Source organism: Pyxicephalus adspersus, chromosome 9 (genome assembly GCF_032062135.1).
Source record: "Pyxicephalus adspersus chromosome 9, UCB_Pads_2.0, whole genome shotgun sequence".
Taxonomy (NCBI): domain Eukaryota; kingdom Metazoa; phylum Chordata; class Amphibia; order Anura; family Pyxicephalidae; genus Pyxicephalus; species Pyxicephalus adspersus.
The window spans coordinates 35,516,464-35,541,875 of NC_092866.1; the positions used below are offsets into that span (position 1 = coordinate 35,516,464).

Consider the following 25,412-nt stretch of genomic DNA (forward strand, 5'->3'; position numbering starts at 1 on the left):
ATTCCATATAAATTTGGAAAAAGCTCAACATTCAAAACACCAAATACAGCAAAATATAACTCAACATGCTATATTATAATGGAGAATGTATGAAAGGAGATATTTTAAGGTTTTAATTTATCAGAGAAATGTGTACCAGATCCTTTGCGCCCTATTTCTGAACTCTCTTTTATCCTTCTAGACCAGCAGTCAACAACCGGTCAGGAAAAGGACCCCGCTGGGGGGGGGGGGGGGGGCACATCCAGCCAGAGTTCACAAGGGTCCAAGGAGGTAACCACTGAACACCAATGAATCTCCTCTCCCACTGAACCCTAATAAATAGTGGCTTTCTCTCACTGAACACCAATGTAAAAGGCATTATATTGTTCCCAAAATCAGAGGGCATTTTTCCTGGTGACTAATATAAAATAAAAACGCAGGCGGCATTAGTTGTCAGCGTATGGGTTAGTGCGTAATGGGTGACTATACTTGCCCACAAATTCCCAATTAAATTGTAGATATGAAAAGTCTGCTTTTTGCAGAAAAAAATGTTTTTAGGTGACAGAGTAATTTTTTGAAGGTAAATGTTGGCATTGCAAAACCAGCACTTATTACTCACCTGCCCCTCTTCCCACACCTCAAAACTCCTGGGCCATGGACAGGTAATCTAGCTGCAAGAGCTTCTTTATTTCATACTTCCAGGGGTGGACATACCAAGGGGCAGCATGTGTAGCTGCATGATGGCCCTATGATGTCCTACAGGGGACCCACACAGATAGGTCTGGTTTACTATCAAATTTAGCGGCCTTGTAAAATTATGCTGGGCATGTACAAGTGTATTTTAACTTTCGTGTTAACTTTCAAGAATTTCAAAATATGGGGTCACAATTTTAACAACTTATTCTTCTGAAGGTGTTTTTTCAAGACCAAGTGTCCCCAGGGCCCCAAAATCAACATGCAAAGGAGACCCCTGAGGTTGCTTAATTGCAAAGGTGCATTGCTTGAAGGTGAGTGGTATGTGGGGGTGAGGTGGGCATATAGGGTGCATGTGTGTGGTGGGCAGGGGACCACTGTTGACAACGTCCACCACTGCATGCTAGCTGTTTTAGTTCCCTACATTACTGCACGACATGGGGGTCATAGGGTGCAGCAAAACAGCCAAACATTGTAAATAGAAGACTGGAAGTGTGTGTAGAAGGTCAGCAATGACAGCCTCTGTGTATAGATATAAAGGTACACTGACTGAAGATACAAATTCACTCAAAAACATAACCCGCTCTTACCAGCAGTACAGGACTGCGTTTCAACCAATCTCTTCCGTGAAACACACCGCAGCCCCGCCCCCACGTTCCAGCTGTTTGCTAAGTGATTGGCCTTGTAGCGGCTCTATATAAGGAACACCATGGCGGCTGTGGGAGATTCTCTCCCACGTTTTGAGTTTGTGGCCGCCTCGGCTGGCTAATTCCTCTGCTCAGGTGAGGGATGAGCGGAGTACAGCCCAGTATGAGTATCATTCCGCCAAATGGGTCGGTGTGCGGGGAATTCCTGTCACCTATGAAGTGCGCACGTGGGGCTGAATCTGCAGCTGTCCCTCTGATTGACTGCACGTTCCGCTGGCCCTTCTGGCGGGAGCGGTCACTGTGCGCGTCCTGTATGCAGGAGGTATGGGAATGTGGGGCACCACATGTCATGGCTGACCTGCACTATAACCCTGGTACAGGGCTCAGCTGGTTATAGGATGGATTTTTTTGGAAATATCAGATCTCGGCTCTATGGAGCACGATAGTCACCAATATGATTTTGCATATATACGTGTTTAACTTCCACCTATAGTATGTGGGATGGCTTAAATAGGAAGTGCTGCAGGGTACCTGGCAGTATTGGGGCTGCAATAGGGGTGGGGGTTTATAAGGTATCTGGCACCTTGGGGGTTTGGAAAAAAGTGGGGAATTGTGGTGTGTGGAGCTAGGGGGGGAGGGGCAAAATAGGGTAGGAAATGAGGGGGGAGGATGTAGTTTACCTGGTAGCTTGGTGGCCTGCAATAAGATGAGCAATTAGGTGTAAAATATGTGGGCTTAGTGTGTATTGAGAAATTGGTCTAGAGATGCCATAACTTGCAGTGTAGATAGTATTAGAATAATGGTTATTGAATTGTATAGCTTTCCTGTTCTTTGACAATTATAGGTGGTTGGTTCCTGATAGGGGGAGGAAGTTAAATGTGCACTACAAGCAGAGCGTAGATGTTGGGAATTAAAATCTTTCGTGTGTGTGTGTGTAGAAGCATAATTGGTGAGCAATAAATTTTATTTGCCCTTGGGATGACCTTTAGTTGCATTGCCTGCCAGTCTCTTTGGCATTAGCCCTTCTAAATCTGCCAGGTATCTGTGTGTTGTTTTGGGAACACAGGCATCTGACATTTTTAGAAGTGTTAAATTTTGTAGGGGTAGGTGAAGCAGCTTGGTGCTGCAACAGAAAAAGGGTAGGAAACAATCTGCTGGAGAAGTATTAAGTATCAGGGTTGTTCCTCTTGCAAGGCCTTCTGATCTAGATTAGGAAAGCAGGATGAGTTTAAATGAGTTTGTCAAATTGGAAACATACAAGCTGCGACTGCCAGCTTGAGTTTTAAATGTGCCCACTTCAAGCTTCCTAACTTTAAGTGGTTTGGTGTTGGTGACACAACTATTTAGAACTGGTGCCTGAATTGCTCTTTCTGGTTCAGGTCAGTGGCATGTAAAAGATATAGGTGACCTGCCCAGAGCCAAACTCCTTCAAAATTGATAATGTCCTCTACCTTTCTATTTCAATGACTGTGTAGTTGAGATAATAGCCATTTTATGCAAATATTAATGTTTGTTTAGGGCCAGAATGGAATCTAAAATGGAAAATAAGTTTGGTGTGGCCTGTCTTTCCAAGACAAATGGTTCTAAATACAGTGGAACATTATTATCATTATAATTATTATCATTGTCAATAAACAGGAATTATATAGCGCCAACATATTACGCAGAGCTGTACATTAAATAGGGGTTGCAAATGACAGACTAATACAGACAGTGATACAGGAGGAGAGGACCCTGCCCCAAAGAGCTTCCAATCTATTAGGTTGGGGAATATACACACAATAGGATGGCAGATATGTAGTGATGGTTTCAAAAGGCAGAAGATGAGTGGCAAAGTTTGAAAAAATGGGTTTTGAGTGCTCTTTTAAAAGAGCAGAAAGTAGGAGCAAGACGAATAGGACGAGGAAGACCATTCCAGAGAGTTGGGGCAGCTCTGGAGAAGTCTTGTATCTGTGTGTGTGATGTGGTTGAGTGAGGAAGTCATTAGTAGGTCATTGGAGGAGCAGAGAGAGCGAATGGGGGAGTACTTTTTTACCAGGTCAGAAATGTAAGTGGGACAATAACTGTGGAGGGATTTGAAGGCAAAGCACAGGAGCTTGAATTTGATTCTAAGGTGAAATGGAAGCCAGTGTAGAGATGCAGCAGAAGAGGAGTGTTGGGAAGGATGGATGAGTCTGGCTGCAGCATTCATAATAGATTGTAGAGAAGAGAGTCGAGTTAGTGGAATACCAGAGAGGAGGAGGTTTCAGTAGTCCAGACGAGATAAGAGCATGTACAAGGAGTTGGGTGGTCTTGGGACAGGTAGGGGCGAATTTTGGAGATGTGTATGTGAAACTGACAGGACCTGGAAATGTTCTGAATATGGGGGGTAAATGAGAGGACAGAGTCAAAGGTGACACCAAGACAAGGTGCCTGAGGGGAGGGCCAAATACCAGTGTAGTTAACAGTTGGATATATGTCAGGGGGAGATTTGGAATTTGAGGAGGGGATGATGATGAGTTCTGTTTTATCCTGGTTGAGCTTTAGAAATTGGTCAGACATCCATGATGAGATGGCTGACAGGCAGCATGAGACCTTATCCAGGACTGAGGGAGACCGGTCAGGGGTACAGATTTGAGTGTCCTCAGTATACAGATGGTACTGTAAGCCAAAAGAAGATTACTGAGAGAGGAGGTGTACAGAGAAAAAAGAACCCATTCAAGGACTGACCCTTGGGAACACCAACAGGGAGGAGAGTGAGCCCTTTGTAGACAAGGTGTTCAAGAAGTTTGGAGACATATGGGAGAAGGAAGATAGGACCATAGTAATAGGGTTGGGAGGGGTCCAGTGAGGGTTTCTTTAGAATGGGGTGAATGATGGCATGTTTGAAAGCTAAGGGGTATTTACCAGTAGAAAGGGAGAGGTTGAATAGTTCGGTTAGGGCAGGGGCCAGGGTGGAGGAATGGGCACGGAGTAGATAAGAGGGAATTGGGTCAAGCAAACATGTAGTAGATAGAGTTGTTGAGAGAGGAAAAGAGACTTTGTCCACAGTAACAGGGCTGAGGGAGGTCAGTGATGATTTACAGGTGGAAGGGGTGGGTATGGTTGGAGTAGCCTGGTGAGCAGAGACATCATGACTGATATTGTCCATTTTATCTCTAAAGTAGGTGGCAATGTCCTGGGCAGAGAAGGATGTTGTGGGGGAGCAGGTGTGGGGTTTAGGAGGGAGTCAATTGAGAAGAGGTTGTGTGGGTTGGAAGCTTGGGAGGAAATGACTGCGGAGAAATAATTTTGCCTGGTGGCCGTGAACTGTGTTGAAGCTTTGTAGTCCATGAAGTCAGCGCTGAGGCCAGATTTTCTCCACTTGCGCTCAGCTGCACGATCAGTCTTTTGTAGCTGTTTGGTGTGATTGTTGTGCCAGGATCGGGGGTTGGCCAGGCAGGGGTAGCGGAAGGTGGCAGGGGCCAAGGAAGGAGTGGTTTGACATGGTGGCAGCATCATCTGGGGAGGTTTTTTTGAGAGGGTGGGGCTTAAGGATGCAAGGCAGTTTGAGAAAAGGTTGTGGTCAAGGTTACGGGTGTCTCCCTGCCATTGACCAGGTCTGGCATGTGGCAAGGGAGGGCAAGAGTTCGATAGATTGAAGGTGTGATAAGGTTGTGATCAGAAAGGGGAAATGGTGAGTTGTCAAGGAGGATGAGGTTGCCGAGTTTAGAAAATGCCAGGTCTAAAGTGTGTCTGGCTATGTGTGTGGGGCCATCGATGGCCAAATGAGGAGGTAATGGAGAGCAGTTTGGCTGAGGAGGGAAGGTTGGGCTCATCCATTGCAACATTATAGTCACCAAGGATGAGGGTGGGCATGTCATAGGAAAGAATGTGTGGGAGCCAGAAGGCAAAGTTATCCAATTATTGTGATACTGGGCCAAGGGGGCGGTAGACAACAGCAACAATGAGGGGTAAGGGGCTAAAGAGATGGACAGAGTGGACTTCAAAATAGGTGAACATGAGAGAGTGGGGTAGGAAGGGCTCTATGTACAGTTAGGTGAGAGGAGACCCACACCACCCCCTACTTTATTGCCAGGTCTAGGGGTATGTGTAAAACGCAGGCCTTCATAGGATAGAGCAGCGGCAGAGTCAGAGGAGGAAAGCCAAGTTTCAGTGGGAGCCTGAAAGGTCAAAAATTTAGAAAAGAGAAAGTTGTGTATGGAGGTTAATTTATTGCCAACAGATCGGGCATTCCATAGACTGCCAGAAAGAGGGGGAAGGACTTATGGGTAGGGTGAATGGGGATGAGGTTAGGAGAAGGGAGTGTCTTGCTGAGAGTATATGGAAGGGGGAGGCTGTGTGGGAGACTAGGGTTGGGTGAGATGTCACCAGAGAGAATCAGTAGAGAAAAAAAGGTGCAGGAGCACAGACAGAGAATTAAGGAGAGTAAAGGAGCAGAGAGACAATGAGTTATCAGACTGGGGAGGACAGGGAGTAGTGCCAACAAAGAGTGAGCAGGATGAATAATACATTTTTACAGATAATTGGGAACCATATGCGTACGTAAAAACAATGTGGCAAACTGAAGTCCAAGAGAAAGCAGTCCAGTAATATGGGTTCAAGTGAGGCAGATAAATCTGAGTTAAAGTTGGTGCAATAAATTCATCTACTATGGGAGATGTACCATATACAATCAGATTGCAGGGGAAAACAATTGCATACAGAGGGCTGAGATTTGGCAGAATGGGAGATGTACATGTAGAAGGAGAAATAAATATCGATTAGTTGCAGGCAGATGAAGGTGAATTCATGAGTGATGTTAGAGGATGATGATGATGATGAAATTCCCTGGATTCATTCCATCAACCAATATTCAGCACAATGTCTCTTGGCAAATGTCTTGTGTTTTTTAGGATGTGTAATAAATGACTCAAAAAATATTTTGTGGACAAAGGGTAGACTGATTTTTGTCCTTCAAACTGTCTGGTTGATAAATGTGCTTTGAATTTTTGTTTTTTTTTAAATCTGGAGAAACTGACCTGGCAAGCAAAGTCTTGTATAGGGTTTCATGACCCCCCTACAATGTAAGTTCAGTTCTTCAGGTATATATAAACACTAGAACAAAATTATAATATACTGCAGCTGTCCTTGGACATGGTGGCTTATTGTCTGTTTGTCATAGGATTACAATACTTGTCAAGGTCTAAAGGATGATTTTCATAACTTGGGGAGAGTTGTTCTGTAGCTCATAGGAATAGCTGTGAACATGCTAACAAGAATGCAGTGCAGGAAGTTATTGGTATACAGGACTTCTAAGGTTTTGATGGGTTTTAGGTTTGCACTTGTTGAATATGCATTACAAAATTCTTTCAAATGAATATTTAGCAGATTGGGTGTAAGCTTCTAGTAACTTCACCTTTATTCACAGATCAACCCTGAAGTCTGTGTTTCTTCCAATTTCACCATGAGACATATACGCCCTTCTCCTCGGGCCACAACTACTGCTGGCAGCGGGGTGAAGAACATGGTCAAGGGACATCAGCACTCAAGGGTTGTTGGAGCGCACAAGCAGCGAATCCCTGAGAGAGAGGTTTCAGCAGCCGGAACAAAGGGGGCCAGAACAATCAGCCTCCAGCTTCATGAGCGTCAGGCCTTTTACCAGCTCTTGGGTAAGAACCTGTTCATTGTGTCCAAAGCATGTCCTGAAGGAAAGAACAAAATGGCAGCAAATCTGAATCTATTTCTACTGGTTATAAAATAGTCTTCAGAGTCTTCAGCAAGGACTTTGAGTGTCTCTGGACTCACTTGTAGGGGTAGAGCTATTTAATTTCTCACCAATGCTGTCTGCATTTTTCGAATAGGTTTTTAAAACAATATAGTGTTCATTTAGCACACACTTTTTTAACTATTGCAATATTGTTTTTTGTTTTTTTTTTCTTTTTCCCTTTTCTTACCTCCTTTCTCCTTTGTAATGGAGATGTTCCTTCACTTCTGTTTTAAGATGTGATAGGAAAGGGGGATATACATGGGAGAAATATTCCTTGCAAACAGTAGTCACTGGAACAGGTGTCCCTAATAGAAGTTTTACTATCTGGTGACTGCTGTAAAGTGGTGGTCCTCTTGCTTTCAGTGTTGGCGACAGTGGTTGCCAGGATGCCTACGAGCTTGCATATTGGTGACACAGAAGTAAAACATGATGGGATTCATTCCTAATCCAAAAAAAAATTCAAAATTTGATGCAAATGTTACAATTCCAGTGTTTGCTTTATCAATGTTCCAATATCAATTATCTTTTATGGATATATTAAAAGAACACATGAACAAAAGAAAGGAAATTGTGGTTATATACTTGCTTGTAATGTGGGATCTGTTTTCATTAGGCAAGTTAGTCTAGTATCTCAGTGATAAGATCTTGGCATCCTTTTTTTTTATTCCTTTCAAGGCAGCTGTCTGGTCTCTGCAGAATCGGTTAGGACAGTGATTTTCAACCACTGCCACAGCACACTAGGAGATCTTCAGGTGTACCGTTGGTGTCTTTTCTGTAGTGACTGCCAAAGTAATGTAATACTCTTCCATGTCAGTGGGTGGCAGTAGGTAGCTTAATTGCCTTGTTTATACAAGGGAATTAGCTATAGTGTCATTTTATAACATTTTTGCAAATGTGAGTCCACCTCACATTTTTGAAGTGAGGTGGACTCAAGATACATGTTGCAGCTTCTAATGCTTGCTGTGTGGAAGTGTGAGTGCAGGGAAATTGGTTAAATAGAGAGAGGGGTATTCAAATGTGTGCAAAAGTACGGTTGGGGTTTAATTTTTTATTTATGCTTTTTTGATGTTTGCGTAATACAAAGTGGGTATTATATGGGTATTTTAAATTAATGGGTATTATAAATTGTATGAACTCTCCTTACAGATTGTGACATCATTCAGCAGTTCCTGTCAATGGATGTTTGCCTACGGATCTCTGATAAGGTTGGTTTAAGTGGCTTAAGAGCTTGATAAAACTTTTCTGCCACACTCCTTAAGCTGCGTACACACTTCCAATTTTTATCGTTCAAAATGAACGACGAACGATCGATTGGGCAAAAATCGTTCGTAAAAAAAGTAACCAACGACGCCGATGAACGAGGAAAGTTGTTGGAAATGAACGACCGGACCGGCGGATCGGATTGGACGACGATCGTTGACCATTGTTCGTGTGTACGATCGTTCATTGATCGTCCATGGTCTGAGCATGCGTGATGAACGAACGTTCCTGTGGTGCACGTAACTTCCTGTATCGTTCAAACGATCGCATCTATTGTGTGTACAATATCTACGAACGATCGTGTCGTTATCTGTATGTACAGGATCGGTGCTATACGATTGTTCGCAGATATCGTGCAGGATCGTTCGTCGTTCGTTTACCAACGATAATAATTGGAAGTGTGTACGTAGCTTAAGCTAGAACAGATTTAGTTGTTACCAATAAAACAACACTTTATCATCCATATGGATAAATGCATTGTGGTAATGTGTGTAATTTAGGAAAGTCTTCGATTGCTATCCAATGCACTTACAGTAGTGGGTAACACTCCTACTACAGCATACATGACGTGTGGGGCTGCATTAAATTGCTTTAATACAAACCAGCTGCATTAAAAATGTAAGTCAGCCTTGGTAGAAAAATCTGTCCCTTCTGAACATTCTGGAGAGAAGGACCCTATCTGTGGAAGCCATTGACCCTGCATAGGTCTGAACACCCCATGCTGAATCAGTCAGAGCAACCATTAGGGAAATGTATGACAAGCTGAATGGTGCTGGACATTTCCTCTCAGAAAGTTTGCTATTGGATTACAGGAGTGTGCAGTACTCAACCCAGAAATTTTTTTAAGCTGGGTGGAAAGAAATTGTAGGCGGGTGGAAGCCCCTGGATTGTGACCAAACTCTTCAGTAACCACCCAAAAACAGCCGGTTGCTTGTTGAAAATTGCCGGGTGGTGCGCCCAGCTAAAAGGGGCTGGGGGGGAACACTGAGTGTGGATATTGCAATCATTTATATTTTTTTTTTTATGGCAAGTAGTAACTAACTGGCATCTTGAATTCATTACATTAATAAAATTGTCTGGTGGTTTGATAGTTCACTCCCCTATGCTAACCTTTTCCTGACCTCATACTGGGGATCCAGGCTGCTCTGCTTTGTATGAAAGCAGTACTCACTTTTTAGTGAGACTACTGTGCTGAATTTGGCTACACTTAGTCAATCAGGCTTTGCAGCACAAATGTGCAGGCAGAACAGGGCTGAATGAGTGCTGCCCAGCCATCTCCCTGTCAGGGTACTGTTGTTAAAGGGTAGTACTAAAAGGCACATTAGCAAGGTAAATCCACACATTTGTACTAGTTGTATGACAAGCTTTAATGCATACAGAACTGTATTTAATTTTATTCTTCAAAGGTGTTTCTTATTCTCAAATGCTTTTACCCCAAAGCTTTTATTTTAATGGAGATACTTTTGGGCTTTATTAGGCTGTACCCACCAAGGTCATAAGAATTTAAAATATTCATTGCAAGATGGGTTGTAGTTCGGTTACTGTGAAATGGAAACTCCTGTCCTATGTTTTAGTTCATCTGGGGGAAAATGGTTTCCTGTCTCTTTGCAGAATGGTGGGTTACTTGTGTGCTGGTTTGAAGCTAAAAATAAATTCATTTAAGCATTCACATATCTACTTGTTTGTTTTCACAAGCTAGCATAACTTGTATATTGAACAATCTTCATTTCCATGCAGTATCTAATAGCAATGGTCCTGGCATACTTCAAACGAGCAGGCCTGCGAATTAGAGAATATACAGCAATGAATTTCTTTGTTGCTCTGTAAGTATTTTTCTAATTTACAATATTTCATTAAAACACCTGGTTCATGAGCAAAGATTAAGACGACTTCTTTTAATGTTTTAAAACTTCATTCAAATGCAATACATGGAGGGGAAGGGACAGAACATCTCTGGCGATCTTCTGGGGTTACAAATATACCCTTTGTGAATGGCAAACTATTAGATAAAATGATTGCCAGACGGGTGGGTTTGTCGTTTTATATGGGCATCTAAGGCATGCAAGAAGACAAAAGCTGGCCAAAAGTTTCTCTGGCACTGACAATCAAAATGTCAAAATGTCTGTGGTAACCTCTTTTTAAAGTAGACAAAAAAAAAAAAAAAAAAAAAAAAAAAAAATCGCAACCCATGTGGCTTTATTTATCTGAAAATCTTGTGGTGGTCAGTTCACTGAAGGAGTTAATTGCATGGGTCTGCTTTGCATATGCTTATTTAGGGATACTTTGGTTTTAGACAACTTTTTTCACTTTAATTTCCAGGTAAACTATCATTTCAATTGGTAGAATTAGGGACCGTGTCAAAAAAATCAAAACTTTAAACCTTGATTACATTTGCATTTTTTAGTTACCTTGCAAATGACATGGAAGAGGATGAAGAGGATTATAAATATGAAATATTTCCATGGGCTTTGGGTGATGTGTGGAGAGAGAGTTACCCCCAGTTTCTACAACTCCGGGACAACTTGTGGGCCAGAATGAAATACAGAGCAGTTGTGAGCAGGCGTTGTTGTGATGAGGCAAGTTCATAATACAAGTCTTTATAGGTTTCCTAATGAGTTGTAAAGCTCAAAGTGAATTTTTGTTTGTAGGTGATGTCTAAAGATCCTGGTCATTGGGCATGGCTCCGTGACCGTCCATTGCACCATAGTGGAGCACTCAGGAGTTACCTTCGAAATGAGGATCTCTTTCCTAGAGGTCCTGGTGTGACGCCAGCAAGCTGTCCTCTATGCCGAAGGTCCAGCACTGATGAATCTGATGCAGTAGCTAGTAACTGCTCCTCACCAGAATTAGATGCCTTCACTTTTTCAAATGTAGAGTGGTCTCAAGATCAGTTTATCTTACCCCCACCAATGCTCCTGGATCAAGAGTCTGCCTATGATATCAACTGTGAGTATTTCAATTTTTTGTTTAATATATTTTTGAGGATTCACAGTGAGATATAGATATATATTACACAATAGGAAAACATAGTTTTGTAATACAAATACAATTACAAAAATTGTATCTAACCTGTAAGTATTTTTATGGATGGCTACATCTCAATTTAACATAGGGAAAAAAAATACTTGGTTAATAACACCACTTTTTGGGCTGGAATTTTCAGGCCAGAATCAAAAATATGTATTAAAATTTACTTTATTTAAAATTATAAAAATACATACGTTTGAGAAAAAAGCTCTACAATCATAATAAATACATATTCAATATTTAATCTTAATATATGAATTTTTAACTTTGTATTAGAATATCATTTATTTTTACAAAATTTTGTATATACCTGGTGCTAATATATGGCAACTTTCATTTGTATGGTGGAAGGAGCTGAGGTAGACGTAGATGGTAACATAGTGTGAGTTGAAGAGGACTAAAGCAATAGGACAAAGGAGTTTTACCCAGCCTAATGACATAACGCAAGACTTAGATATATATTATATCCCAATTATCTCATGAATTTCATTTGTAAAAAACATTTCTGTTCCAGTCACCCAGTGTTAAAATTAAAACCCTTTTTCTATGATAACCAAATATTATATATTATATAATCATTATTAGTGTCAAAAAATAATAAACTTCACTTACCCTGTCAACTTTAACTAATATCTATACACTACTTTATTTCTTTGTCCAGGTGAAAACCTAAGTTATATTTATTTAGTGTGTCTCTTTGAAATTTTTTAACCTATAATAGCCACAACTTCCATCACACTTCCTCCAAAATCACAGGAGGATAGTTATCTAACACTTTTAAAGTATACCAAGAGGTGTGTTTGAGCTGTCTCTTGATTGAAAGAGATTGGGTGTCTATATAGGACTTCAAAAAAGTTTGCTACCTTAGATTCCTTATCCAAGGATGCCTCAATCCATGTCATCCCAAAAACATAACCCAATTTTTCTTTAAAAAGCCCCAAAATTGGTGGATTTGGGTCTAGTCATTTATGCAATATAGTTTTCTTGGCTGCCAAAGAAAGGATAGCCAATAGACTTTTATTCCCCTTGTGATTCTTGCACCCTGTATATCATAAGTGCCTAAAATAGCCCATTTTGAAGTTAGAGGAACATAGTTAATCAAGTAAAAAGGATTAAAATGTGCCACCTCCTGCCAGAATCTCTTTAATTTTTGGCAATTCCGAAAAGCATTGTATAAACCTGCTTGGTCTTGCGAACACTTAGGACAAGTAGAAGGTGGGAGTATAGCCCATCAAGTAAGCTCTTTGTGGGGAAATATATACTCTGTGATAAATTCTGAGTCATTTCCCTATACATTGCTGAAGTACCAACCGTGCCTTGGATAATGCTATTAAATTATCATCTTTTTTGTTATTTAAATGTTCAGACCATTTCCCCAGACCAGTTTTCCTGGTAGAGTAGTTAAAATTTATTTTAATGATTTTATAATTTTTTTTAATGTGTCCAAGGGATTTTTCCAATCCCTTACCAAGGGAGATTTCAATACTCTTGAAGTATAAGACTATAGTTGCAGAAAGACATATACTGCAGATATTAAAAAGGGATATTCAGTTACCACTGCTTCAAACTGAAGAGGTTGTTGTGCATTTCTATCTACCAGCAACCTAACAGTCAGAGCATGAAAAGTTGGCCACTTCTGTAATAAAGGAAAAATGAGCTAAATGTGGAAGATCCAAATTACTACAGTATGGTAGAAGAGAAGTGATTATTCAAAAGATGTTTACCCCTAATCCTAAGCCATATTATCCAACAAGAAAACCATATCGGGTTTGATATTACTTCCTCGGGTAATTTAATATGCATATGTAATACGTGCTTTACATTAATGAGGTACAAATTGGCGATCTAATGTGTAATCGGCGTACACGTTACTATCATGTAGCCAATCCTTAATATATCTCAAAATGAAAGCGAAATTATATAATTCTGTATACGGAAAATTTACTCCTCCATTCCTCGTCGATTGTTGCAATACTGATTGACTTAATCTGGCACATTTACCTCCCCATATAAATTCAGAGAACAACTTGTTAAAGGCTCTAAGATCCAACTTTTTAATTACTATGGGTAGAGATTGAAGAATATAAAGGAACCGTGGAAAAAAAAAATCATTTTTGTTAGACTTTTTCCTACCAGGTATGAGAGCATAAGCTTTGGACCAGTTACGCACTTGCTCGAAAAATAGATTCTATATTCTGAAAATAGTTTATAGGGGTTTTTGGTCATTTGTACTCCTATCTATTGTTTTTTTCTCCTTACACCAGATAAAAGGCTAGTCTTTACTCCATACAGGTCTGACAAACCTTGTAAGATACAAAGCCTTGGATTTGTCCAAGTCAATAGAATAACCTGAAACAGCCCCATATTGAGTAATTGGATTCAAAATACTTGCTAAACTATGCCGCAGATTAGAAATATATAAGAACAAATCATCCACAAAGGCAGTGATTTTAAGAATACATGATCCCACTGGTATACCTTAAAACTGAGGTAGATCCTCTAAGAGCCAAAGGAGAGGGTTTAGAGCCAAGTTAAATAACATTGGAGAGGGGACATCCTTGTCTAGTAGAGTTTTATGGGCATTGACAAATCTCCATTGATCAATTTAGAAGATAGTTATTATATATAAATTGAATATAGTAACAAAACCTGTCCCAACACCCTATTAGATAAAAAGGCATTAAGCAAAAGCTATTTTGTTTTATCAAAAGCTTTTTCAGCATCCAAACGTAATACCATGGATTTAGAATTCCGGGTCCTAGAAGACTGCACGATAGCTGCTCAAATCCCAATGGTTGAGTGCTTGTTAGGGACAAAGCCCAATTGGTGATTAGTTAGATTGCAGATTTTTTGCCTACTATATTATTTGCCAATAATTTTACCAAAATTTTGTTATAATTCAGCAATGAAATTGGTATAGCAGGGGTCTGCAACCTGCGGCTCTGGAGCCGCATGCTGCTCTTCAGCCTCCTTGTTGTGGCTCCCTTCGGCTGCCGCGGGGTGATCTCTGATGGGGGATCCCGTTCCTCCCAAGACACTGTGGAGGAGGGGGATTCCCTATCCGGTGTTCTAATGAAAAAAATCTACCAGTGAAATAAATCTACCACGGGGCGTGTACAAATGGGTGTGTACAATGACATCCCCCTCCTTTGAACCCCAATTCCTCTGGAATGAGGAGATGTACAAAACCAAAAATGTAGGTGCAAGTGGGAGACACCTGTGACTAACACCCCCTAAAATTTCATCGCTAAGGCATCGTCAGAACATAAAGAACTCTGCCCATCAAAAAAATCTACCCTGTTACGTTAGAAGCCTCCAGCTTCTAATGTAACAGGATGATATGTTAGAAGCTGGAGGCTTCTAGGGGCATAGTTCAGTGTTTAATTTATTTAAAAGTAGGCCTACACATGCACACTTGTTGTAACAGGTAAAATTAAAAAAATATTAAAACTTTTAAAAGTTTATAAACTGTTATGTTTTGCGGCTCCAGACTATTTTTCTTTAGTAGAAGAGGAGGCAAAATGGCTCTTTTGATAGTAAAGGTTGCTGACCCCTGGTCTATAGGAAGCTAATTGATCATTATCTTTGCCTGGTTTTGGAATTAACGCAGAATAAGCTTCGTTAAAACCTGGAAAAAGAACCTAAAGAGACAATATTTCATTATACAATTCTGCTAGTAAAGGGGTTATTGCCAAAACTAAGATTTTATAGTCCGCCAAAAAGCTATCCAGACCTGGTGTTTTATTAGAAGCCAAAGTATTAATTGTGCAAAGGATTTCTGGTTCTGAGACTGGGACATTAGGTTGCTCCCTATAAACTAAAGATAACTTAGATAAATTAGCTTTTTCTAGTAAAGCTTGCGGTAACTGGGGTTGATAATCTTGAGCAGTATATAAATGCTTATAATAACTTTCAAAAACCCATAAAATATCTTAGTGGGATGTAACAAAAGTATTCCAAAGTGGATCTTTTACACTCAAAAGATTACGCTTGGGTCCCAAGGGGTTGGCCAACCTCGACAACAACGTACCTATTTTATTCCCCCCTCTATAAAAATTTGTTTAGTATAATAAGCCTGCGTTTTCACTCTAGTATCAATATGCAAGTTTAATTGAACTACCGCTTCCTACCAAAATTTTTTGCTTTCATAGTTGCACAACCTGATCCTGGAGAGCATTATACTGTTGATAATCACGATTACGCTTTGCTACATAGGACATATTATATCCCCTCATAACAGCTTTCATAGTACGCCACAACAAATTCGGGGTATCCCAATGTTGTAGATTATCAAGTCCATCTGCCCAATGGGATTGAAGAAGCCCTAAAAGAGGAGGATTTGGATAAATACGTTGGAAAACACCACAAAAATGTTTTCCTAAAAGGTTGTTCTAACTACAGTTGAAAAATCAGAGGAAAATGATGAGAGGGTAAAATTCCCAATAGACACCTTAATAATTTTTGGAAGTGAGCCTTCGATTGCCAATAGCAAGTCAATTCTAGAAAATGTAAAGAGCTTTAGAATAATGGGTATAGTCCCTCTCTATTGAATGTAAAAGACGCCACACATCTACCAAAGGATTTTGAAACATCACTTTAATAAGAATGTTAGAATCTGCATACGGAGATCAATAAAAAAGTGGGAGAATTATTGGGTGCATATATGGAACCAAAAGGTATAACTGGTACCCACAATCTCCACTATTACAAATAAATATTTACTAGCAGGGTCAAGTTCTGTAGAGATAATTTTATAAGGCAGATTTTTTTAAAACATGAGCCACACCTCTTTTTGTTTTTTTTATAAACTTTTTTATAGACACAGAAAAGACAATGTACAAAGTAATAACCAAAATATCATCAGAACAGTACAAAGCCAGAGTAAGAGAACAAACAATAACGGATCAAGGTTAGTGTTACAAAGATCGGGCCGTAAAAAATATCAGCAATATACAAAAATCATAGCAAGTATCAACAGTTCGACATAGTACAGTGGTATAACATCATGTGTGCCCGTTCCTTGTTGTATGAGAACAGATTAACAAAATCACGTCATGTCTGACTGTCCTCCATTTTCTAAAATTTTCCTTTTGCCAAACAATACTCGAAATTAAAGAAAAAGAACATAGGTTCATAAACCATTGAACCAAAATAAAAACAGCCAAAACTCGGGGTGGGGAGGGAGGAAGGGAAACTTTTCTGTTCCGGTAAACTAGCATCCTATTTCTTCATTTTTTTTATTCTATTTCCGTGTCATCTGTCATAGTATGTCTTGTCACTCGAGGCATAAAGTGGATCCCATTTAATGACTTATCACACTACACATAGGGGTCCCAATCTTATAGGAAATGTAAATTGTGCCACGTGGAATAGCGATACCGGTGTAAGACTTGGCACAATTCATCTGGCTCCAGGGAATACTCCATATAAGCATACCATTTATAAAAAAAATTTGTCACAGCTTTATCATCTGCGTCTGCCACCTCTAACAAATCCCTACGGTATAACATACCCATTGAAGATTCGATTGGTTTCAACCGGGGTGGATCTGCTTGAATCCACTGTAGCATTATTGCCCTACGGGTGGCCAGTAAACACAAGGATATCCAGTTTTTTGTCCCCCTAGCTAGTTTGCATACCTGTACAACCCAGTTCCCAAACACACATAGAAGAGGTTCCATTATCAACTGTAGGTTCGTTAATGTAGGATAGGACCTCGGTCCACAATAACTGGATTGTGGTACATTCCCAAAGGTTATGTTTGAGCGTCACCTTTTCGCAAACACATCTCAAGCATTTAGTTTGCCTGGTCGGGGCATTGAGGTGTTCCTCAGTAAGCGGGCGGAATACCTTATAGGCTCTGTGGACAATCTTAAATTGTGTTTCTCTGCACAGTTCGTTTGGAGTAGCCTGTCTTACTGCAAGATATCCCTGCACTATTTTATCATACAGGGCCGGGATATCAAAGTCTTTTTGCCAACCTTGGGACAACCCAGCCGAAAGAGATTGAGTAGAGCATTAGTAATCTCGGATAAATGGATGATATGGAAGGAGGTGTTACAGACAGCAGATTGTCAAATCTATCCCTTTCCACCACCTTAGCCGGATTCAATAGTATTGCCTTACAGAATTCTCTAAATTGTAGGTAATATAGTGGGTGTGCGGCCTGAAGGGGTAGGGCATACTGCCGAACCAACGCCCCAAGTTTACCGGTCTTGGAAGATCTGGCGAGAAAAAATCACCCACAGTCCGTAGGCCCTTTGCTGCTTAGACTCGGTAACAGCTATGGTCCAAGCCTTTTCTTTTTGGTTTTAAAAACTGTGTAAATCACTTCACCTATCCATGGGGCTCTAAACAATGGGGCCTGACCCTCCTTTCAGTGTGTCTCCTGTGAAAACACTACACCTGGAGATTGCTTTTTCAAACGTACTAGCACCCTCCTATGTATTTGAGGGCTATTCAAGCCCGCTACATTCCAAGAAACCAACTTTAGAAGGGACTTTTCTTTTTCAGATGATAAAACATCATGCATCATAAATGTCATACAAACCTTAGGTGCAAAACAACTAGCAACAGAAAAGATCCCAAATATTGACCATATCCATCCCAGCCAGTGGCCCTTAGTCCATCCAATACGATTTAAAAGATTAAAAGACATATAATGAAAACTTTGGAAAACAAGATCTCATTATAAACAATACTGCAAATATAAATCGCCTGTTTTCCAAAAAAAAAAATATTACATTGCCTTTGCATAAGTGTCTCTGAATATGACCATGTAAATCCATATCTCTTTTTCTTTTATAACCAACAAACACCTGCTGTCTGCGTATCCCGACAGAGGGGAACAGTATTTGCAAAAAATCATATAACAAACAAAAAAAGTGCATTGCAGTAAACGGTAAATAAACCATTGCATCTCTTTCTCCTCATTTTTTAAGACACTTTTATGTGAAGAAATATACATCTTTATTTAATCAATTAACTTCCCTCAGAAGATGAGGTAGACAATTTAAGCATTACATCAGCTGGATCATCGAATAACTTAACCTCCCCTGCCAAAGAACTTTGTTTGGCAGGGTACAAAAGGGAAAAACGAATGCCCATATCCACCAATCGCTTGCAAACTGGGGCAAAAGTTTTTCATTTGTGTCACAGCAACCGAGTAGTCCTGGAACATCAGAATCTTGTTACCCTCCACATGAAAATCACAAACCTTTCTAAAGGCTCCCAACTTGTCAACATAATAAAAATATTTCACTATTACAGGCAGATGTTGGGCCATAGAATGGTGCTCCATAGGGTACAAGGTTCAATGCCTTCATCAAAGGGGTTGTAAGAAATTGAACCAAATCATGGCCTTTGATTCCAGTACACCAATGAAGTGCAAATTGGACCTTCTATTTCGATTCTCCAAATCCTCTAGTTTGGTTTCTATGGAGGTGAGTATGGTATCTTGAGTAACAACTTTAGTATTAGATTGTAAAAGCTGATCTGCCAAGTCGCTTACTCTGTTCCAACTGCTGATTCAATTAATTTTTGAAAACTCTCAAATTTATTATCAAAATGCAACAAGATTTTAGATACTTCAGAAGCAATTCCTGAATGGTCAGGTGACCTAAGCAATGGGTCAAACCTTCATTCATCCCCCTCTGCATATTCCATAGAAGACTGATGTTGAGACATAGCAGAAGAGGGAGCAGGAGAACCAACTTTTATTTTGAGATTTAAGTTTTTGCTTATTAGTGTTCTTGCGTGTAGAAGAGGACTGTTTCCCAACAAATTTACCCATTATGTAGCAATAGTTGGAAGTAGTACACTAAAGGCTTCCAAAAAGATATACAGATGTAAGTCCAATGTGATTAGACTCCAATACATTGACCATAGGATGGGGGAAAAAAAGACCTCTGCAAGATGTTATGGCTCTATGAAGGAGAAACAAATGAAGATCCCTTTAAAATGCTCTCAACAGAATGAAGGTCAGCAGAAATGCACAAATCTTCAAATAAAAGATGTTTATTTTTAAATAGTGTCCAAGTACTTGCAGCAGATGAAAAAAGAAGCTAGAAGGTATACAGGTACTCACAAATCCCGAAGTATAGGCCTCCAAAAAGGCGCCTTTATGCAGAGCTGAACAGCGTGTATGTTATAGACCTGATATCGCCGCCGTCAACCACGCGGCCAGAACATCCAGCTCTGTCTCCGGAATATTTGTGCAGGGTGAGAGCCGCTCAGAGCTCTCACGCAGCTAGATTGCTCCTTGCAACGACTCCCACCATCTAGGTAGATCAGCACGATGCCATGAACAAAAAAAGCCGAGCTCAGGGAGCCGCAGTAAAACACGGCTGCTCCACCTCTTGAAGTCTCAAATTTTTCTTAAAGGAGTTTTGTATATGTAAAAGTAATTCTCTTAACATTTCTGTATTGTACAATATGCTTATAAGGTTTGATGTCAAATGCAGATCCCTTCTGCAAAATCTCCAGAAACTATAATATCATTGGCAATGGAAAAAAGTTAGTCAACATGCTGACCACAAGGCAGGTCACAAGCTTCTTGGTAGGTTTTAGGTTGGTGAAGCAACTGTAGATCAAAGTATGGATGTTTACCTAGCCACTACTGATCTTGCAGCCACTAATGGACTCCTTAACATTAATGGACACACCTCTTGCTAGGTTATGTGGGGAGGAACTGGGACAATGTACAAGGATTTTTTTTTTATTTAAACTAGCACTAGCTTGCACCATACTTAGAATATAAAATTTTTTTACATGTATTTTATAAACGGTTTGTACTAGGTTTTTATCGGTTTTAAAATGTGTATTATGCTTTTTTGTAGTGTTTCAAGAACCACTTGTGGGACTGGAACCTGGAGGGGCAAGTCTGGAATGGTGCCTCTAGCATATTGTAATGCTCTGTGTGAATATACATTCCCAAAGCCACTATGCAAGCAACTTGAATGAAATGCACTTATCCTGCATCCTACATTGTCTTGTGTAGAACTGAAGGAACTGATTTTGAGTTGGTGGATGAATATTTATCTAATTTATTAAGCTATAGATTTCTGTATCACCGTTTGTAAAAGCGGTAACTTCTCTGGGATCAATACAAAGGATAACCAGGTGTACATATTTTTCTTGAATGATATACTCAAAGGAATTGAAAAATGTTCTATGATCACTATTGGTTGAAATGTCAGCCCCAAGTCTGAAGTATTGCACTTGCACAAACTGCATAAATATGGAGATCTACATTTGAATGCAACTGCAATCCTCAACATGTGATTGCCAGAGGTTGAGGAGAAGCTTTGCAGTAGTTCAGTGTCTGCTGTTCATGTATGGCCCCTTTTAAATAAACAAATGTATAAAGTCTCCTATGGTCCATGCTTTTCCTAAACTGATTGTGATCTTTTTAGCGGACAGGTATTTGAAAGGCAGCATAATATTGTCTTCCTAAAACATGAAGTGCTGTTACCACAACTTTTCCATCAGGTTTAAAAATTGGTCTAATCTCTACTGTGCAGCATGTTTATGGGTTTGCAAACACATTAATGAAACTCATTAACACATTATTGCCTTTGTTCTGGTTAACTACTTGTGTTGCAAATGTTTTTCATATTGGAATGTGACATGGAGGAATTTGTAGGCTTCCATTACTTCTGAACATGCTGTCTGGCTGTCATCCTGCTCTTCAGAACCACGTACTTGTTCAATGAAAAAAACAGGAGTCCAGCTTTGATACTTTGAGTACTAATCTAGTGTTTACTTCAGTTCTGCAGCTGCAACTTGCATACATTTTAGTACTGGTAACTTTTTATTATCTCTTCCACCAGCCTATAATTCCTTATTGGATTTACTTGTAATGAAGGAGACAAAACATATTTTCATATTCTAATTATAAAACCTTTCTTCATGTAGGGATGTGTAAATAAAGGACTAATATATTTTAGAAAGGAAATCATCACGTCACCACAAATACTCTATTAGGGAGTAGTCACAACCATGGGAAGATAACAATCTGTCTGGCATGATGTAACTGAACACATAAGAATTTGTAGAAGTGTAGAAAATACTATGTAGTATACTTTCCCTTTCTTAAGGTAATAATTGGGATAGTTTAGTGCCACCCCGTAAAAGGTTAGAATATTGAAGTAGATAGGAAAAGAGATGGGGATTCAGTGGCAAATAGGGTTAAATATGTGTTTATATTTTTAAACATGCATAACTAGAGATAATATTCAAGACATATTTGTACTTTGTTATATGTCAGTTCAGATATTGGGACTAGACATGTACCTTTCATGTTCATGAAACTGTTTTATTCATGTGTCCCGACGCATTTTGCCAGTTTGGCTTCTTCAGGGGTATGATTACGGTGGTTATCTAGACATATTCAAGATGAATGGACAAATACATATATAAAGTCAGTATCAATTTCAAAATTGAGAGAAGCAAATATACAAGTTTACAAAGAATCTGAAAAAGGTGTAGACAAATAAAATAACATTTCACAGAGATCTTCGAAGAGTGTATATATAACTAAGTAGAAATATAATTCTAAAGGACTGTAATTTCCAGCCATTAAAGTAGAGGGAGCTCAATTATTTTGAATGGTCACACTTATGTGATATTGAAAAGCTGATACTTAATTTTTGAACATATTATACTAACAGAGGGCTGGTGTCTCAGAGGAGCAGGCTGTATGAGGGGGTGCTGAGAAGTTCCTGGCTTTGCCCAGAAAATAAAGAGCCAGAGGTATGTAATACCATTTATTCAACCATTTATTTTATTTTTCCCCCGAGACTGATGCACTTGGTACAGCGTAGTTGCAGCTTTTCTAGAGCCTTGAAATAAATCATTTGGTTGGGCTGCAAACAAGCTCTCAGGAGCATCTTTGACGTCAGAAATGTCCTCAAAACGTTGCCCCTTCAGGTGTTTGTTCAAATTTGGGAACAGATAATAGTCCGAAGGGCTTTCCACGGCGTTTCGTCTTATTTGCCTCCTTCAGCTGGTCCTGGAGGTTAGCATAATACTGTCCGGTGATACTAGAGCCCTGTGGTAGGTAGTCCACCAACAGAATAACTGACGCCATTACTTTTTTGGCCGATATCTGGTTTTGGAACTTCTTTGGCCGTGGGGACCTGCAGTGGCACCATTCTTTTGACTGTTCCTTGGTTTTAGGATCATAGATGTGGAGCCAGGTTTCATCCTTAGTCACTAACCTAGCCAAAAAGTCCTGTGCAGCTTCAAAATGGGCCACAACGGCTTTGGATGCTTCATCTCATCCTTCTGATCACTGTTCAAACATTTTGGCACCCAAGCTTGCGCATGTCTAGGATAGTGGTGATAACAAACCCAATGCTCCTGTGAGATGTCAAGTATCTGAGCTATCTTTTTTGCGGATATTCGCCAGTCCTCAATAATCAGCTCATGGACAGCATCACAGGTTGCTGGGCGCCCACTGCGGGCCTCGGGGCCCATGATGGCCCATAACTCAGACGTGAAACTTGCTTGTGCCTCTGCCATCATAGCTTCCCACTAAAAGAAAAATCAGTTTTAAGAATCGCAAAGACCTGATATTTGCAGTTACATACTGTTAAGATATTAGGCTGTCATATGCCCCCATACTAATTTTTTTATTTCATCTGGAAGGGGGCAAAGCCAGGAATATAAAGAATGTAAAATACAAGTGTATTGAATTACTCATATGTTTGGAGAAGTTTAAGGTGGCTTGAACCTGGAGAGGTATTCTTACTATAAGGATGACATTTTGGATTTAGATACTGAGACGTATAATCTCAAAACACACTACATTATACATTCCTCAATCTTTAAAGAAACATTTTCCAATTTAAAAACACAGTTGGATAAATGTAACACTTCCATTTACAATAAAAGATTAAAAAACTCCAACGAGACAAGTGGGCCTTTATTAATAAGAAAGCCTACAAATGGGACAGAGCAAATACAGCTTCAACCAACATTATTGATACTAAAACCAAAGATTCATCATTTAAAACAAAAACAAAGGAATCACCAACCAACAACCCCCTGTCAACTCCCATCTAACCTCCAAAACTAACCCACCTGACCATCAGTTTTCAAATCTAAACCTCAATGAAAACAAAACCACAACCAAAAAATTATACCTAAGTGGCATCCCAGAAAACTCACACCCTGAGGAGACCACTTCCTTCTTCATCCCAATTAGGCCCACCAAGCCTTCCTAACTATTCCCCATCCACCCCATCCACTCCCCCTTGGAAAGTTTACTAAATTCCAATACCCCAACTAGTCTAATTACATCCACTGAAAAAACCTCAGACCCCATAAGAAAACCACCAACCCATACAAAAACACTACCATTGATCCATCTCCCACACTTTTATCCTCAAGCATCAGATTGCAACCCCCCCAGGGCAAGACAGCCACTATCATCTCTTCAACTCAAACCAATTCAGATTCACCATGTACAGGATCCCTATTACCAACAAAACCTCATACCAACACAGGCGCAATCCACAAAGTACAAAAAAGTTTTTTTTAGGGAACCTACATCAGCAACTTCTATCACGTATACGAAACAGCAATTTCATCGAGAAATACCTCGATGGTAATAGATTCGGAGATAATTAATCTATCCTCATATGAATTGTCAGACATAGAAATACAAGTTCTAAAAAAAGGTCTTTTTGCCCACACCAAAAATTAGATAAATTTGAACTTATAAAAGACCTACATTTATTCACTAGGAAACCTAAATCAACCTTCTTTCCCAAAATTTCCGCAAACCTTCACATTCAAACTTTCATAGACATGACCACAGAACATATCCTCAAAATCAATACAGACAAAAACCTTCACAACTCAAATTTCACTGCAGCTCAAAAGCAGGCTCTGCACAACCTCAAACAAAGAAAAGACAGTATTATTAAACCAGCAGAGAAAGGGAGCAATATTGTATTTATGAACATTGAACAATATCTCAATATGTGCTACCAAATATTACAAATAAAGCCTGGTACATACCTATCCCGGTCACTAAAATATTGCCATTCACAGAAGAATACAATAATATCATCTGGAAAGCATATTCCAATAATACAATTGACCCACACACAAGAGATTACTTGAATAATAAATCTCCTACCATGCCGACCATTACCTAAAATCCACAAAACCTAAAATCCACACATATTACCTAAATCCCACAAAAGTCTTCTCAACCCCACGGGATGACCTATTATATCAGGCATTGACTCTTTGGCAGCCAATGCCAGTGAATTGCTTGACACTTAAATAAGACCTCAAGTGGAGAAACTCCCCTCATATCTAAAGGACACAATAGCCCTACTTCATCTTACCTATAATCTCTACGTACCAAAAAACACAATTTTGGTAGCTATTGATGTAGAAGCCTTATATACCATGTTTCCCCGAAAATAAGACACTGTCTTATATTTTTTTGGGCTTCCAAAAACACACTAGGTCTTATTTTCAGGGTAGGTCTTATAAGGTCTTATATTAGGGCAGGTTGGGGGAAAAGTGCTAGGTCTTATTTTCGGGGAAAAACGGTAGCAGCATACCGCATGACCTAGGTATAAAAACCATCGCTCAATGCTTACAGGAGGCCTATCCCTCTGCACCACAACAAAATGAGTTCATCATTTCACTACTTACATTAATTCTCCATAGAAACATCTTCACATTCGACGGTAAGATGTACCTCCAAATCCAAGGCGTTGCCATGGGCACGTGGTGTGCACCGTCGTATGCGAACATGTTTCTAGGTGAATGTGAAAAAAACATCTTCTCTGACCCTTCCATACAAATTTACAAACAGTACATCCTAATATGGAAAATATACATTGACGACGTGCTCATGTTTTGCCCAGGCCCCACCCCTCTAATACTTGAATTCTTTAACAAACTTCAACAAAAAAACTTTAATTTGAAACTTACGATTGAACACAACAAAATCAAAATCTCTTTTCTAGACTTACTCATAAGCATTAATGACAATGGCCAGGTCACCACTAACCTTTACCGCAAAAATACAGCAGGCAATACAATCCTGCACG

At 39.7% G+C, this 25,412-nt stretch overlaps 1 protein-coding gene across 2 annotated transcripts; it reads left to right on the plus strand.

The window, feature by feature from the left end:
* The first annotated feature begins 1,428 nt into the window (after positions 1 to 1,428).
* On the plus strand, positions 1,429 to 20,922 carry SPDYC (speedy/RINGO cell cycle regulator family member C). 2 transcript variants are annotated; one of them, XM_072422624.1, is made up of 7 exons: positions 1,429 to 1,454; positions 6,709 to 6,949; positions 8,194 to 8,252; positions 10,045 to 10,130; positions 10,712 to 10,883; positions 10,956 to 11,253; positions 20,172 to 20,922. In XM_072422624.1, the coding sequence occupies exons 2-7, from the start codon at positions 6,745 to 6,747 to the stop codon at positions 20,231 to 20,233; spliced, it is 882 nt and encodes a 293-aa protein (XP_072278725.1). In that variant the 5' UTR covers positions 1,429 to 1,454; positions 6,709 to 6,744; the 3' UTR covers positions 20,234 to 20,922. The 2 variants fall into 2 exon arrangements, with proteins under 2 accessions (XP_072278725.1, XP_072278724.1); XM_072422623.1 differs by lacking the exon at positions 1,429 to 1,454 and adding an exon at positions 1,495 to 1,641.
* Positions 20,923 to 25,412: the final 4,490 nt, after the last annotated feature.

Excerpts from the sequence above, each read along its gene's own strand:
- SPDYC (XM_072422623.1), top strand. The coding sequence starts at position 1,534 with ATGAAGTGCGCACGTGGGGCTGAATCTGCAGCTGTCCCTCTGATTGAC. Across the intron at positions 10,131-10,711 it reads ATGAATTTCTTTGTTGCTCT|TTACCTTGCAAATGACATGG; the intron begins GTAAGTATTTTT and ends TGCATTTTTTAG. Across the intron at positions 10,884-10,955 it reads GCAGGCGTTGTTGTGATGAG|GTGATGTCTAAAGATCCTGG; the intron begins GCAAGTTCATAA and ends TTTTGTTTGTAG.